Source organism: Lutra lutra, chromosome 10, assembly GCF_902655055.1.
Source record: "Lutra lutra chromosome 10, mLutLut1.2, whole genome shotgun sequence".
In the NCBI taxonomy this organism is placed as follows: Eukaryota; Metazoa; Chordata; class Mammalia; order Carnivora; family Mustelidae; genus Lutra; species Lutra lutra.
In genome coordinates this window covers 1,269,767-1,284,651 of record NC_062287.1, presented here as the reverse complement: position 1 = coordinate 1,284,651, position 14,885 = coordinate 1,269,767, and the positions used below count along the sequence as shown (strand labels likewise).

The following is a 14,885-nucleotide window of genomic DNA, read 5'->3' as shown; positions in this document are numbered from 1 at the left end:
AGGAAAGGGTATATTCCCTTTTACCTATTTTTAAAACATTTTAGGTTCTGTTAAAACTAAAAATGTAAATTTCAAAAAGCCACCAGTCAAAAAGTAACAGTTTAAAAACTATTATAGGTTTTTCTAATGCCATATGTGTGCATATTTGAATAAGCACAGATAAAAAAATTAATACCGAATTATAAAATCAGGAGATTTTTTTCTAGTATATAAGGACCTCACACTTCAGTGACTAAGTAACTGTAACAGCACACCAATTGTATATACCACATGAAGTCAACTGATCAAACTCAGCGCCTTAATATGTGAAACAATGTAGCCGTTTAAATCTATAGTTGGAAAAATGTTACTTTTTAAGAGTGAAGGAAGTCATTGGGGAATAAAACAAAACCTTAGATCAATGTTAAGTGGAAGGATACACTAAAAAACTGAAAGAGAAACACCTCACATGTAAATTCTAATTCTAACAACATAAAAAGTCCATTTACCTTAATTATCTGTTCAAATGCTAATGCAGACTGTAGCATCATTGGTCTCTGACTTTGAATCATTTGCTGATCAATAGAATTGTAAAAATGTGCCACCTACAAAGTAAAAGTCCAGTTAGTAATAATCAACAATAAATAACATATTTAGTGTTTCATTTGTTTTCATTTTTAATTGTTTGAATGGAAATATTAGCTCTTTATTAAATTCATGAAATCTTCATGCTAAGATTTAACAAAACTATTTTTCATCTCTAATGTAGCATTTATGCATGTATTAACACACGCTATCAACAATTAGTGTTGAGTTCTTACAATTTGCCAAATCATGTCCTGGGGCTGATTAAACAAAGATCATAAAACCCAGTCCCTGCAATCAAGAAGATCATATTATCAAGGGAAATACAGAGGAAATCAGTAAAGCATGTTAAATACTAAAAACGGAACTCTTCATTCTTACAACTCTCCAAACCTGCTCCTTTCTTTCTTTCTTTCTTTATATGCTTTATATGCTTATAACATGTAATCCATTTCTCGGACCAAAAAAAATCTTCATGTTGTCCTTAACTTGTATTTCACACCCCACATCAGTGATGTTTACTGACTATACTCTTAAACATAGTAAATCTAGCCATCTCACCCGCCTCCATCAGTCCCACACCAGTCCAAGCACCCTTGTTTCTTGACAAGACCAGTGCCCGTTCCCAGTCGTGGCTTCCTAGTTTCTTTTCAAAGCATTCAAAGAAGCCACAGTCGTCCTTCCTTCAACATGAATCATACCATACTTTTGCCCACTCAAAAACTTCCAATGACTCTCCAGGACACTTGAGAATAAAATCCAAAATCCCAATGGCTTCCAATATAGTCAGGAATAAAATCCAAGTCCAACACCCATGGCCCTCCACCAGTATAAATATTGCACATAAACTGGCCATCAACTGGCTGTCAGCCCCAGCACAAACCCTCCCTGCACAGAAGCCTTGCCGGCCTTCCCGCCGCGTCTCTAAGCCACCGTGTGAGTCTTGCCTCAGGAACCCACCATGGAACCTGCTCCCTCCGCAAGCACTAGTCCTTCTCCAGACGCCTGTGTGCTTCTGCTGTCACTTTGTCATACCCCTTCTCAATGTTACCCTTCACCAAGGCCTACTCTGACCACTCTGTATCTTTTTCTCTGTTTACTTTCTCTTCAAAGTACTCATCACGACCTACAACTACCTACTACGTGTTTGCTGTCTCCCAAATTAGAATGACAGCTTCGGGAACAGCGTCCAGCGAGCGGGAGGCACTCAGTAGTACTTGTGAATCAGTGAGCCAGAAAACAGAGATACCTAAACGGCACAGTGACGAACAGAAGAGGGCATATCAACTCTTTTGGGGAAAAAGGAGAAGTTCAGGAAAGCCCACTAAGTGGGCATCATGGCATGAGTCTAAGGAGTTTAAAGACTTTCTTGTAATCTTTGTGTCCCCAGCACTTCAGAAAATTCTTAGCCCAGAGTATGTGCTTAAAAAATATTTCCTCACTGGGGCGCTTAGGGGATTCAGTCAGTTTAGCATCCCACTCTTGATTTCAACTCAAGTCCCAGTCTCAGGGTGGTGAGATCGAGCTCCTCATCGGGCTCCTGTGCTGGGTGTGGAGCCTGCTTAAGATTCTGCCCCCCACCCATCGCTCTCTCTCCCCAAGAGAAAAAAAAAATTCCTAACTACTTTTACAGAGAGTCCTCCTCTTTCCACTAGTACATATGAAAATCTGCTTTATCTGGTGGAGAATATCCACTGTACTTAGACTGTACTACAATAGTAGTCCAAGAAAAAGCCTCATCAAGAAAACTAGAAGCACAAGCACACACACTCTTACAGCAGTCTGGCCAGGCTACTGTCTCACCAGCTCCGACTGCACACTCCCTACGCCAGCTACATACCTGCTCCCGAGCAGCAGATCTTGTGAATAGATTTCCCCAGGCAAATACAGACAGCGCACGATCACTCCTTCACCGTGAGCTCCTGCTGTGTTACACTAAGTACACAGGACACAGAAGGGAGCAAGCCTATGTTTTTGAAGATGCAGTCCCTCTATGTGAAATGCCCGCCCGACCTCCGGCGCTCCTGAGAGAAGAGACGGTCACTCTTCCAGACTCCCACCCGACAGCACTCCTCTGTAAAGATCTAGGTGATACTCCCTGTACCCTCAGCCAGAAATGACTGAAAATGCCCACCTCTATGCTTTCATAGGACTATCAAAACTCTCTAATAAAATTCTCATAATACATTAAGTATTTTATCAATTCTTCAAATATCTGGCATCAGTGTAGAAACGACAATGGAATAAATATCAGCTTTGGAGTCAGAGTTGGTGTCACATCCCAGCTATATAATTTAATAGCTGAGTGGCACCAGGACAGCTATGTCGCGAATCTGATCCCCAATTAGACCAGTGGAAAATGGGGGGGGGGGTGTTGAATGGAAATAACATCAACACTCTATCTTCCAGAAGCCCCAATATCTAATGAGAGCTCAATGTTTAGTTTGCTCTCTGCTGCCAGGCCAGTGGTGCCCAACCACGGCTGATGTGCACAGAAGGGGACATCTGGCGACAACCGGAGAGAATCTGATTGTCAGGAGCAGAAGGTGCTACTGGTCAGGGATGCTACTGAACACCCTCCATCACACAGGACAGTCCCCATGAGCAAGAACTGGTCGCAGATGTCACCAGTGCTGAGGCTGCGAACTGCGTGCCGACCAGGGCCGCAGAACCCTCATTTGCGTTTCCCCACCACACTGCACTGGCAGTGCCGCTGCTCCAGGGCTCTCTGCTGAAGGAATATAGGAGACCAAGATGCCCAGGATCCCGGCCCTGCCCCTGTGATGCGTGCCTGCCCACCAGGACCTATTAAGTGAGACAAAAGAGGAAAGAGACCCAATGGGCCACAAAAGCGCCCAGAGGGATGTGCGTGCTGCACACAGGTTGGGGAGCCGCCAGCTAAATACAGACACGACAAAGGGATTAGGAGCAGGGAAGTGAAGGATGACTTCGAGTTTTCCAACAGGAGGGAACAGAGATCAGTGTGTGGGGACACATTCAGAGTGCAGGGAGTGGGAGCTGCGGCCCGCTGGGTCAGTTAGAGCCTGACTAAGGAAGGGCCTCGTGTTCTGCGCTAAGATGACAGTGTGGCCCTAACTGTTGGTTCTAAACAGGAAAAGGATCTGATGGCAAAGTGATGAACAGTCAGACCTACGAAATGACCAAAAGTAGTGACCAGTCCGTCAGTCCAGTAATTCTCTAAGAATCTGCTCCTTGAAGGCAAGCAAAGGACAGAGGGCCCTCCGATTAGAAGGTCCTTTAATATCCATGCATGCAACATGAAAGAAAAAAAAAAAAAAAAGAAAAAGAAATAACAGTCTATTTTTCCAAATGCTTTTAGAATGACTAAAAATAATAATACCACAAATTAATGAATTCCTACCTAGGTTTGCAAAGCAAAATTTATAATATAATCATTTAGCAAATCATAATTTCCAAATTGTGCTATTCTATTACCTAAAAAAATCAAATTTAGAAAACAAACCCCTTAAAATAGTGTAATTAATGAACTCAGAACGGTCATATACTCAAAAATATAATGTCATACTTGTTTAAGAATAATTGCTTGCTTGCAGAATTTCTGTGCAATGTTTGCAACTTGCTGTATTTTGGCAGGAATAACAAAGCCAAGTGCAGAGAGCTGACGAACTTCTCTCAGAAGAATCACCAACCGATCTGAATAATGCACTTTCAATGATCCGTCGTTGGGATCCAATTCCATAATTCGACTATTAGCCTCGATACTACAAAATAAACATTTTTAAGGTTCATGTTCTCACTCTTTTAACAGATGAAAAACACAACAGTTTCTACAGCTTTTCTGTAAATGTAAAATTAATTCAAAGTAAAAAAATTTTATAGTTTTCAAGCAACCTTTTTTTGCACATAAAAGTGTCTCGCAATTCAGATCTTGGTAATAAACTACAGTATCCAAAATATACCATCGCATTAATATTTCCACCAAGCAGTTTCTGATACCAGGAAAATCAATCTCTCAGCCTTCGGCTCAGGCTCAAAACTGGCATCATATTCACCACAGAGAAGGGTTTGATTCATTTGCCAAACGGTACCTTGGACTTTTGAGTCAGCCTACTTACTTAATATGTCTACTGAAGGATCAATGGTAAAGAACATCAAAATGGTAGGAAGAGAGATAGTCAAACATTTCATTCCTCTACCTTTTTTCTCTAAGGACAGTCCTTCAGTGTTTCTTGAAAATGCTACAGTAGCAATTGTTAAATCAGGACACTCGAGTCAGCATGACTATGAAAATACTACACTAAATTCACCAAGAAGGATTATAGTTTCACGACTTCCCTTCCAGGATCAGGTTTACACAATGCTTATTCCTTCAAACCACTTTCACAATTAAGAAAACTTGTAGGTTTTGGAAAGTAAGCTACTGAAAAGCAAAGTCCATGCTACCGATTTATCGACACATTCAATAACACAGAATAAAAAGTAGGCACTTTAGAGTGACTTACAATAATGATGAGCCTCAACTTTCCTGTAACATAACATAAAGCTTGCCAGAAAATTGTAATGGTGATTTCCTTTGAACTAATCCTCAAAATTACTTTCTACACACCTGCATATCCTGAAACATATTCTGAAACACACTGATTCTACGGAACGATAAAGAGTTTTGCCCAGAAAGAAAAAGTGGTAGTCCGAGTGTTTCGTTGCCACATGGGAAACACTGGGTTGAGCAGCCCTCAACGGGCTTCTTTACGGAAGGTCTCAGCCCCTCCATGTGCTGTCACTCACAGTGGCTCTCCACCAGAGCCGCAGTGAGACAAGTGTCAACATTTCCCAAAATTAGCGGATAAAGAACTCTTCTTTTTCGGCCTGGACCATCTGGCACATGTTCGGCTGAAAGCAGGAAGGGAAGAGCTCAACAGCGTAGGGTTAGAATCGTCGCACCCCAGCACCTTTTGGTTCTTTTCTTCTTCCTCCACATCCAAAATGCAAGATAAGGGAAAAAACTATTCATTCGGTGTAAGAAGTTCTCCCTTAAGCTTAAGTATTCTTTGTAGCAGAATAGGAAAAATAAACAGAATTTCCTATCATGGACAAAGTAGCAGAAGTTACTCTTTTGAAAAGTAACAAGTTTCTGAAAACATGACCAGTTTCTAAAATACAGTAATATACTAAGGTAAGTTGACCTGAACAAAGAAACAATGGTTTTTTTCCCAGATCATCCATTTTAAATACACATCACAACAATTAGGTTAACAATTAAATTAGGTTCAATAATGCTAAGTGTTTAGAAAATCCTAACCCTATGGTGGGCACCACAGGAATATTTCAGGAAGAGATTACTTCCTCCCTCAAGGAGCTTAAAATAATCAAATTTTATAGTTTATAATGTGTGTGTGTATCCATGTAAATAATCTCAATGTAAAAAGGCAGAAAAGCACATATGAGCACCGACAGCAACACCACGGGAGAGGAAGGCCTCATCTTAAAATGAGAATCTGCAGACCCGAGAAACAGACAGGAGAAGTGGGGCCGGGGAAGGGGGCAGTGGACTAACTGACTAACTCTGCCTTCCAAGTTCCCAACATTAGCGACTTAACAGTTAATCACCAAAAACTAACAAGAAAATGTTTTAAGGAGCAGCAGCAAGTTTGGACAAAGGAGAGAAGAGGGAAAATTCCACCTTGCCACTTAGATTACTACCGCAAGGGACAGGACTCTTGCACGGATTTCACAACTTAGTGCATTTATACTTACCACAAACCAGATCTGGAATCAGACAAACCAGACTGAATATCCCTGGACCAATCATCAAATTGCTCCTGTTCATACAGTTTAAACTGGTCCAACAGATCTTCGGCACTTCGATGGTAAGATCGAAACCCTGACAAGTCAGATAAGAGAGCCTCTGCAATCTTGATAGTATCATCCACCTTAAAAAGCCACATTACAACAATATTATGAGAATATATTAATACTCACTACAAAATTAGCATAAAATGAACCACCTTCTCTGATGTGTGGTTCAGAAATTACTTTCCTATGCACCTATAAACAGTCAGATAGAAGATTTGTCAGCAAATGTGAGATCAAACCCTACTTCGCTTCTGACTTGTACGACTCAGAAGAGCACAGCCCAGCTGTGCGGCGCTGAGGCATAACCGGAAGGGTGAGGTGAGGGAAATCCCAGTGAGACCCCCACACGCTCTGCATCGCTGTTGCGGGGCGGCAGTCACGCCGTCCTGTGCTTAGTGCTCTGGTGAAGAGCTCACGCAGTATTTGGGAATCCGAAGGGCAATCAGAGGAAAGAAATGTCTTCCTTCCACAACTGTTGTACAAAGAACGCGACAGCACTTTGGAAAGCTGACAGTTTCTATTCAGAAAACCAAACATCAAAAACGCAACCGTGAATAAGCAGAACTCTCAAACGCGCTAGCCTTCACAGTACCGTGTCTGCTTGCTCTCAGTCACAGCGCGCAACCAGCTAATACCCGTTACGAGAGTCAGACGGAACACACATTATTCCGTCTGGGCCATATACATTAGTGAGTATATAAGATTCTTGATCCATTTTGATAATACCGAAACGTTAAAAGAATAGCTGTTAAATCCGTAAATTAGCGACCCTACCTTAGGCAATGTCCTAATTACATTTCACCTTTCCTTTAATTTTCTTTCAACCTAGAATGATTTACCTACATAAACATACTTGCCAAAAGCCTCTGCCACTACCTAGATTTTACAGTGATAATCTCAAAGGATTAAAACAATCCTTTGAAAAATACCTAAAAGATGAATTCATCTTTAACATTTCCTTAAGAAGACCCTTCACCTGGGACAACTGCTCTGAATGATGAAGAATGTGCTAATTATCTCTACTTAGAAAATGAGAGGATCATTCAAACCTCCTTGTACACTTTTTCAAAATTCTATACTTCACATGAAAATTAGATGGATATGCCACAGAACGCAGAGAATATTTTTTCATTTTCACTAGAGTTCTACAGTGACTTCCCTATTAATTTGGCACATTTTACAATTACTGTTCTTCCAACATCTATTAAAACTAATACCTTCAGTTCCAACTGGCGAACCCAAACTATATTATTAACAACTTCTGAAAGGTTTTTGCCAGAAAGCGGTCCGGACGTTTCACCAGGAACTCCTCGGCATCGATTCTCAAAGTCTAACCGAAAATCTGTAAAATTTAAGTCAAATAAATAATTATACCCAGTCAGCCAAGACTTCCTAAGCGCCTTCCGTGCACCAAGTACTAACTGAAAGGTTGTGAATAGAAAAACCCTAAGACTTGGTCCTTTTTTTTTTTTTTTTTTTAAAGATTTTATTTATTGATTTGACAGAGAGAGATCACAAGCAGACAGAGAGGCAGGCAGAGAGAGAGAGAGAGGGAAGCAGGCTTCCTGCCGAGCAGAGAGCCCGATGCGGGACTCGATCCCAGGACCCTGAGATCATGACCTGAGCCGAAGGCAGCGGCTCAACCCACTGAGCCACCCAGGCGCCCCAAAACTTGGTCCTTTAACCTCAGGGACCTTAACATGCATCAAATGAGATAGAGTAAGAAAATAACTAGTTAATTTTTAAAATCTGTAATTTATAACAAAAACAGTAAATTAATCTTCATCAAATAATGTTGTAAAATATAGTCTTAATCCTAAATGGTATACAAGAAAAAGTAACCTACAAAAATATTTTCTCAAACACTATAATCTCTGATAAACTTTTACCTTTAACTGAGTCCACAAGTCTTGCCAGTAAAGTTTCTCTTTCCAACATCAATTCTTTACTTATAGCTGGACGCTTCACCAACTCTTTATACTTCAGAAATGCCTGAAGAAGCTAACATAAAATAAAAAAGTCCATGTTCATCCTAAGTCGATCAACTCGGTTAATACATAAATACCTCCCAAACCAGCTTGCGGGAAGTATTGAAAGTAAAATATTCCAGTATTTTACCTGCTGTGGACTATCCTGAATTTCTGAAATATAATTTTTCAACTTTCCTGCTATCTTTTGTTCCGCAGGTGCAATAATTTTTTCATATTGAGACACTGCAGCTTTCCATAAAGGCTAAACAAATTAATAATAGTATTAGACTTTTAATACTTTCAACATCTACCCTTGAGAAGAACACCACAAATAGGAAGTTATACAGACAAAAACACATTTACTCAACCTCAGTATATGGATTATACTGCACAGGATTCAGGCCAGTAAAAGGTTCAAATACTCGAGCCAGACATATGATCTTCTCTTCACTGGCAGGTAAAAAATAAAGAAGCTTCTCGTGGATTGTTCTAACAGCCAAAACCTAAAACATAAAATATTAAAACAGATTTATTCAAATTGATAAAGCTACACAAAAAGGTCTAGAGTCTACATATATTCAGCAAGAGTCTCTTTGAACTGGGTTCACTGAAGGGAGTACAACGAGCGGGAACCTGAGATATACTACTCATCGTCGCCACAGTGCTGCTCAAGGAGGTCCGTCACCGTCACACTCCTCGCAGTTAAGTGCTCAAACCTAGTGAAAACACACGAACTCTAAATATGGATAAGCCATGTTTAAGGTTCATTTAAGTATGTTTTAGAGTCCCCGATATAGTAAGAACTTCTGATTTTCATTATTCTGCATTAAATTGCACTTCCAACAGTGAAATGATACGTTCACAACCCTATCACGTATAATTTACAAATAGCTGGGAAACAAATTGTTGCACTTGGCGTTTAAAACTTTCACCAACAGTGACACCTGCCTGGGTCAGTCGGCAGGGCATGTGAGTCGATATCAGGGTCATGAATTCAAGGCCCAAGCTGGGTATACAGCCTACTTTAAAAACAAAAAAAAAACAAAAACAAAACAAAAAAACTGTGTATAGTTTAAATGAATAAAATGTGTGGTATTTCAATTTAGAAATAAATAACAAATTAAGTAAATAACATTTCCAAAAACAATTAAAAGTTAATCAAAACGGTTGGTAAAATCACCATAACCTTTCATTTGAGTTGGAAAGATGAGCAGAAACTACCGATACTCGCTTCTTGCCGAAGACACCAATACTAAGGTAACAACCCCATCTGCTGAGAAAGCCTAAAAGCACTGACAACTAAGTAACATTCAGCTCTTTCCCACCAGACTGTCATTGCTAAATACCATTTTCCGCCAAAAAGAACCAGCCTCTTGAGAGCAGTGAGTAATTCCAGGAATGAGGCAGAAAATGTCCAAGTTGGGCTGGTACATTTTGGGGTGGGGGGCACTAAAAGTAAGGAAGTTATCAAAGAAATGCCGGCTTCATGTCAAAGTGATACAAGAGCCAACTTAAAACGGGGGCGCCTGACGCCCAAAGACGGAGCGATCTGAGGATGACAATAAGCACAACAGATTGAAACTCACAGAATATAAAAACTCATGGCTTCGGAATGATACTAGCAAAAAAAATTCCATTAACTGCCTATGGAAAACTTAACTCTGACACTAACTTGTTCATCTTTCTAAAAAGTGATAAATCCAAGGAAAAAGGTCATTGTGTCTTTTGCCCTGCCTGTACAAACTATTTCAGGGTAACTAAAAAACTGATGACAAAACGTTCTTCCATCATCACCAAGAAATGCGTAAGGAACAAAAGAACTAGAGAATCACTATGTCACAACCGCTCACGATCGTCGGCGTCTGGTAAACGACTAGAAGAGTTGAAGGCAGAGCATCATAAGGAGAGCCAAGACCAAGCTGAACTCCTGCCAGCGGGAAATTGAGGCTGCATGTCTCCTGACTTACCGGGCAGGGATTACATAGCTCACCTGGGAAGCAGCCAGATTCAAGTAAACTAACTGTAAAAATCTTCTGGAACAATCAGGACAATGGAACATTGCTTAAATACAAAATGGTACTAGGAAAGTACTGTGGTTTTGGTGAGTGTGATGGTGGTACTGTGCTTGTTTTAAGGGTGTACGTATACAATTTCTTGGCTTGGCTTTAAAAATACTCCAAAAAAAAAAAGGGAAGGCAGGGTAGACAGAGGTAGAACAGAGACTGAGTAATGCCAGAGGCTATTGAAATTGAGTGATGGATACACGGGCTTTTATTATACTGTTTCGCTTTTCTGCATGTTTGAAATTTTTCATAATGAAAAGGTTTTTAAAAAATCCCCAAAGAACTATAAGCACAAAGGGGAAAAGTCAGCTTTGCAATCTTTGCATATTCTCATTTTGCTTATCCCCTCACGCTAAATACATAAGTTCTACACTGAAACTTGTAGCCTATGTAAATTAAACAACTCCCCCAAATATTTCTACCGAGTACTCCCTGAAAAAGCTGTCCCTGCTTCTTAACAACTTCAATTGCCAAGAGAACATGTGAGAGCAGATTCTATTCCTGGACAGGGGTCTGATTATCTTTTTCACAACAGAGAAGTACAAAACAGAAGTTCACAACTTACGAGCTGAACAGTCATGCACCCAAAAAAGCAAGCAGGTGGAAACCAGCACTTAGTTGGGTACCAGTCACATGACTGCCAAAAATTATCTCACATGAACTTTACTTCTTAAAGCTTTCCCCAAAACATAAATAACTCCTATGAAATGGGTAATACCAATTATAAAATATATGCACGAACAAGTGAGAACCTACTTCACACGTATGTCAAAGACCCAAGTAATCAAATGATACCTCTTCAAGGCGTTTGCCAAGTTTGTCAAGTGTTTCAGGGAAGTATTTCTCACTTTTCCACAGATGAGGAACATAGCGCTGCCACAGCTGACCGGTCAGGTGATTACAGGCCGCCACCCACTGCTCACAAACTGAAACGCCAGCTTTCAGATGGTCTTTCACCAGATAATAAGGGTCTTCCCACAGATTCAAAGTTCCCAGCTTTTTCTGAACAAATCTTCCAAATGAACCACCTAATAAAACAGAAAGCAAATTTTTTAATGGAAGTGTGTTTGTACTAAATAATTACGGAATACACACTAGGACAAAAATAAACGTATTAGCAAACTAAGCATCTATGAAATCCTACCTGCACATCCTTAGACCCAAAAAATTTCTTTGTATTTTTGTATCTTTCAAGGTAGTATGTGCATCTCTCAAGTGCAAAAAACTACTGTACGGGGAGAGCATTATATAACCAATTCTCAATTGCTAGTTCTTTCTACTCCCACATTAAAACAATGCTGCAGTAACTACCCTTATACGTCTACCTTTATGTACTTGTCTAATAGTTCCTGAGAATAATAAAGAGAATAGTATTTTCTAGGTCAAAAAATATATGCACTTTAATTACTAATAAGTAAACCAATACATATTAAAGACTTTTGAAATCATTACAAAATAAAGTTTAAGCTAATACATGCATAGAGACTAAAAATCTATGTAAATTTACTTGCATTAATGGTCAAAGAATTTGCCACATATGATTTAAATTAACCAACTACAGACAAATTTCTGGTTAATCCTGTATGATCTGCTCTAAGCATTACTCTAAGCAACATTTATTACATTAAGGAGCATTTTCAGTAAGGGCTTGGAGGAAAAACTAGAAAACAAAGTAAGACAGCCTTCCAAAGTTTCAAAAATTTACTTCTTCAACAGTACCTATGATGTCTAAGAGATGTAACATTCGCGACTCAGGGTAGTGGTCATGCTCTGTTTGTCTCCACACATCATCTACGACATCCCGAGTGGTCTCCACCAAGTCAACCGCTTCCAATAAGGATAGACTGTCCAAGTTATAAAATTCCTAAAACCAAAAGGCATTCATTTTTAAAAATAATTATAACTGTAGCTTCATCAATATAGTCAACATGTCCCCCGACCTTTCAATAGCCACAATTCTAACCCCTGCCGCATCATTCCCTCCTCCTTTTTCTGCCACTGTGTTACTTCTTTATGCAAATACCCTACAAGTTTTCGGGAAAGCCAGAAGAAAAAATAAGAATTGCAAAGTCCATTCATTTATTTTGCCCTTGACCTAATTTTCTTAAAGTCTGGTTTCATTTCTTGCAGCCCCTGAAAGGAGGCGGTTCTGGCACCAGACAACGTTCCTCACTGCAGTTCCCATGCGTCAGCACTCACGGACCGCACCACTTGTTACCGATTTCGCGATCACAGTCAAGGGTTGTGATTTCACATTCCATCGTTATGACAAAAAATTTCAAAACCATTTCAAACACATCGTTAAAATGATACTATTGCAATAATACTGGGAACAAATTAAAAATTACTATTTATTTATTTTGAAAAGAACAGACTTTTGCAACCATACTTAAAGTGGTCACTTATTTAACTTGTAGGACTATTTCAAAGAATAATCAATCAAGTATAAAACTAAGACTTCATATTTCAGATTACTCCAAAATGCTAATTTGAATAAACTGAACACTCCCTCAGAAGAACATATTACCTCCACGTAGATAAACCTCTGTTAGTACATTACGCTTTTGCTTTTCCCTATGTACCTGCAGAAAAGCAATGATGTTTTTGAGAAAAACATTTACTAGAAATGAGAATCTAATTTTCTTAAAAGTTCCAGTTTTTAAGTTGTACGCAAATTAAGGGCACACTTCAAGGAAACCCTGCTACATACTAAGGATATATGTTGTTTATGAGCATCAAGTAATAATGTCAAAACAAAGGTAAAGCTAGTAGAAACTGAATCCTAAAGTACTTTCATCAAAAGTCTTATATATAACCATAGAGGAGTCACATACTCTTGCAATTGTTTCAAATAATTCTTTAAAATAACTGGCTCTTTCTTTACTAATCTGTTTATTCCCACGATGAGCTTGTTCTACCCAAAACTGGAACTCATCACTTGGTGTAAGTATACCTAAAAAGGTGAGAAGGAAAAAAAGAAATATCAGTTCAAAACGAAAAAACAGAAAAATTTCTGGTTCATTTGCTGATTTTGCCTATCTCCTGTGCTCTTGAGGACGTATGGAAAATCTGCATCATAACTTCCTATCGACAGAAAGTTCTTCCGTAAATCCACTAAGAACAGCCAGCAGCACCAAATGTGCACACACTTCACCGGTTTGTTACTCAGTGTGCTCCCCATGCTTGTGTAAACCACCTGTCTCTGTACCGTCTGTCTACACCTTCTACCTGGAAGGTTGCTTCTCCAACACAAGGCTTTCCATCACCATTCATGTTAGGGAATACCATCCAAATTAGAAATGATTACAATCAATGCCCGCAATTTAGTTTCAAAATATATGCAAATTAAAATAATTTCACTTTCCAATTGGCTTTTATATTTCCCAATGAACTGGACAATTTCTAGTTGCTTAATCTCATGCTGCAAAGTACACTATTCTTTCTGGGTCTATGGCATTCAAAAAGCACCTGATTTACTGTTCAAGAAAAATATAAAACTGTATCCAACATTGTAAAATAATGATTAGTGTAGGTCATTCATTTCATAGTAATTGTTCATACAAGTAACATTCATAGCCATAGTAAAATTATAATTAACTTCTGATAAAACATTTCTTTAAAATAAAGGTCAATTGTCTTTGCAAAGTAGACAATTAGGGTCCATCCTCATTACTCGTGGATGCTGGATTTATGAATTCATCCATTCCTAACATTTATTTGTAATCTACCATCAATGCTTGCAACGCTTTTATGGTCATCCACAGATGTGCCCAGAGCAATGAAAAATTGGGGCTGCCCCCCACACGTGTTCCCAGCTAAGGATGAACAAGGCAACACTGCCTTCCTGTTTCCTATCTCCTACTATCAACAAGTACCCTTTCTGTTAGCTATTATTCAGTTGGATGTTTTCTCATTTGTTGTGCTTTTTATTGGTCATTTCTTTCTTTAGCATGGCTCCCAAGCATAGTGCTGGAGTGGTGTCCAATGTTGCCAAAGACAAGAACCCTATGGTGTGAACTGCAGAGAGAATACTTGTGTTAGGGAACGTTCCTTCAGGCATGAGTTACAGAGCTGCTACACGAGGCCTATGTTAATCAATCAGCAATCTATATTTAAAAATCAACAATCTATATTTAAAAAGTGTTAATTATGTTAAAACAGAAACACATATAAAATATTATATTAAAAACTGGAACATACATAAATAAGGTTACATGGTGAGAAGTCAATAAAAATGTTATGACCAGAGGCTCTTAGGAACCTAACTTCGTTTTCTTCCTAGGACCAAGAGTTCAGTATTTACTAATTCAATATTCACAGTGAATTTACAGAACAGACCTACTGCAAATAATGAGAGGCAACTATATTTTCTATGTCCATGAACTGCACATTGTTAAAGATTACATTTTCCTCCTCTCAAAATCCATGTAAATCTATTCATTTAAAAGAAGCT

At 39.1% G+C, this 14,885-nt stretch overlaps 1 protein-coding gene across 3 annotated transcripts in view; it reads right to left on the bottom strand.

Moving 5' to 3' along the window:
* The window catches only part of DYNC2H1 (dynein cytoplasmic 2 heavy chain 1), a 292,883-nt gene that overhangs the window by 273,210 nt on the left and 4,788 nt on the right, over window positions 1–14,885 (bottom strand). For all 3 annotated transcript variants that reach the window (XM_047692880.1, XM_047692881.1, XM_047692882.1), the window contains exons 4-13: window positions 13,267–13,385; window positions 12,152–12,296; window positions 11,228–11,460; window positions 8,738–8,872; window positions 8,518–8,631; window positions 8,289–8,400; window positions 7,617–7,741; window positions 6,301–6,476; window positions 4,112–4,307; window positions 489–584 (exon numbers count right to left, since the gene is read on the bottom strand). In XM_047692880.1, coding sequence (XP_047548836.1) covers window positions 489–584; window positions 4,112–4,307; window positions 6,301–6,476; window positions 7,617–7,741; window positions 8,289–8,400; window positions 8,518–8,631; window positions 8,738–8,872; window positions 11,228–11,460; window positions 12,152–12,296; window positions 13,267–13,385 — 1,451 coding nt within the window. The remainder of the gene's footprint in view (window positions 1–488; window positions 585–4,111; window positions 4,308–6,300; window positions 6,477–7,616; window positions 7,742–8,288; window positions 8,401–8,517; window positions 8,632–8,737; window positions 8,873–11,227; window positions 11,461–12,151; window positions 12,297–13,266; window positions 13,386–14,885) is intronic.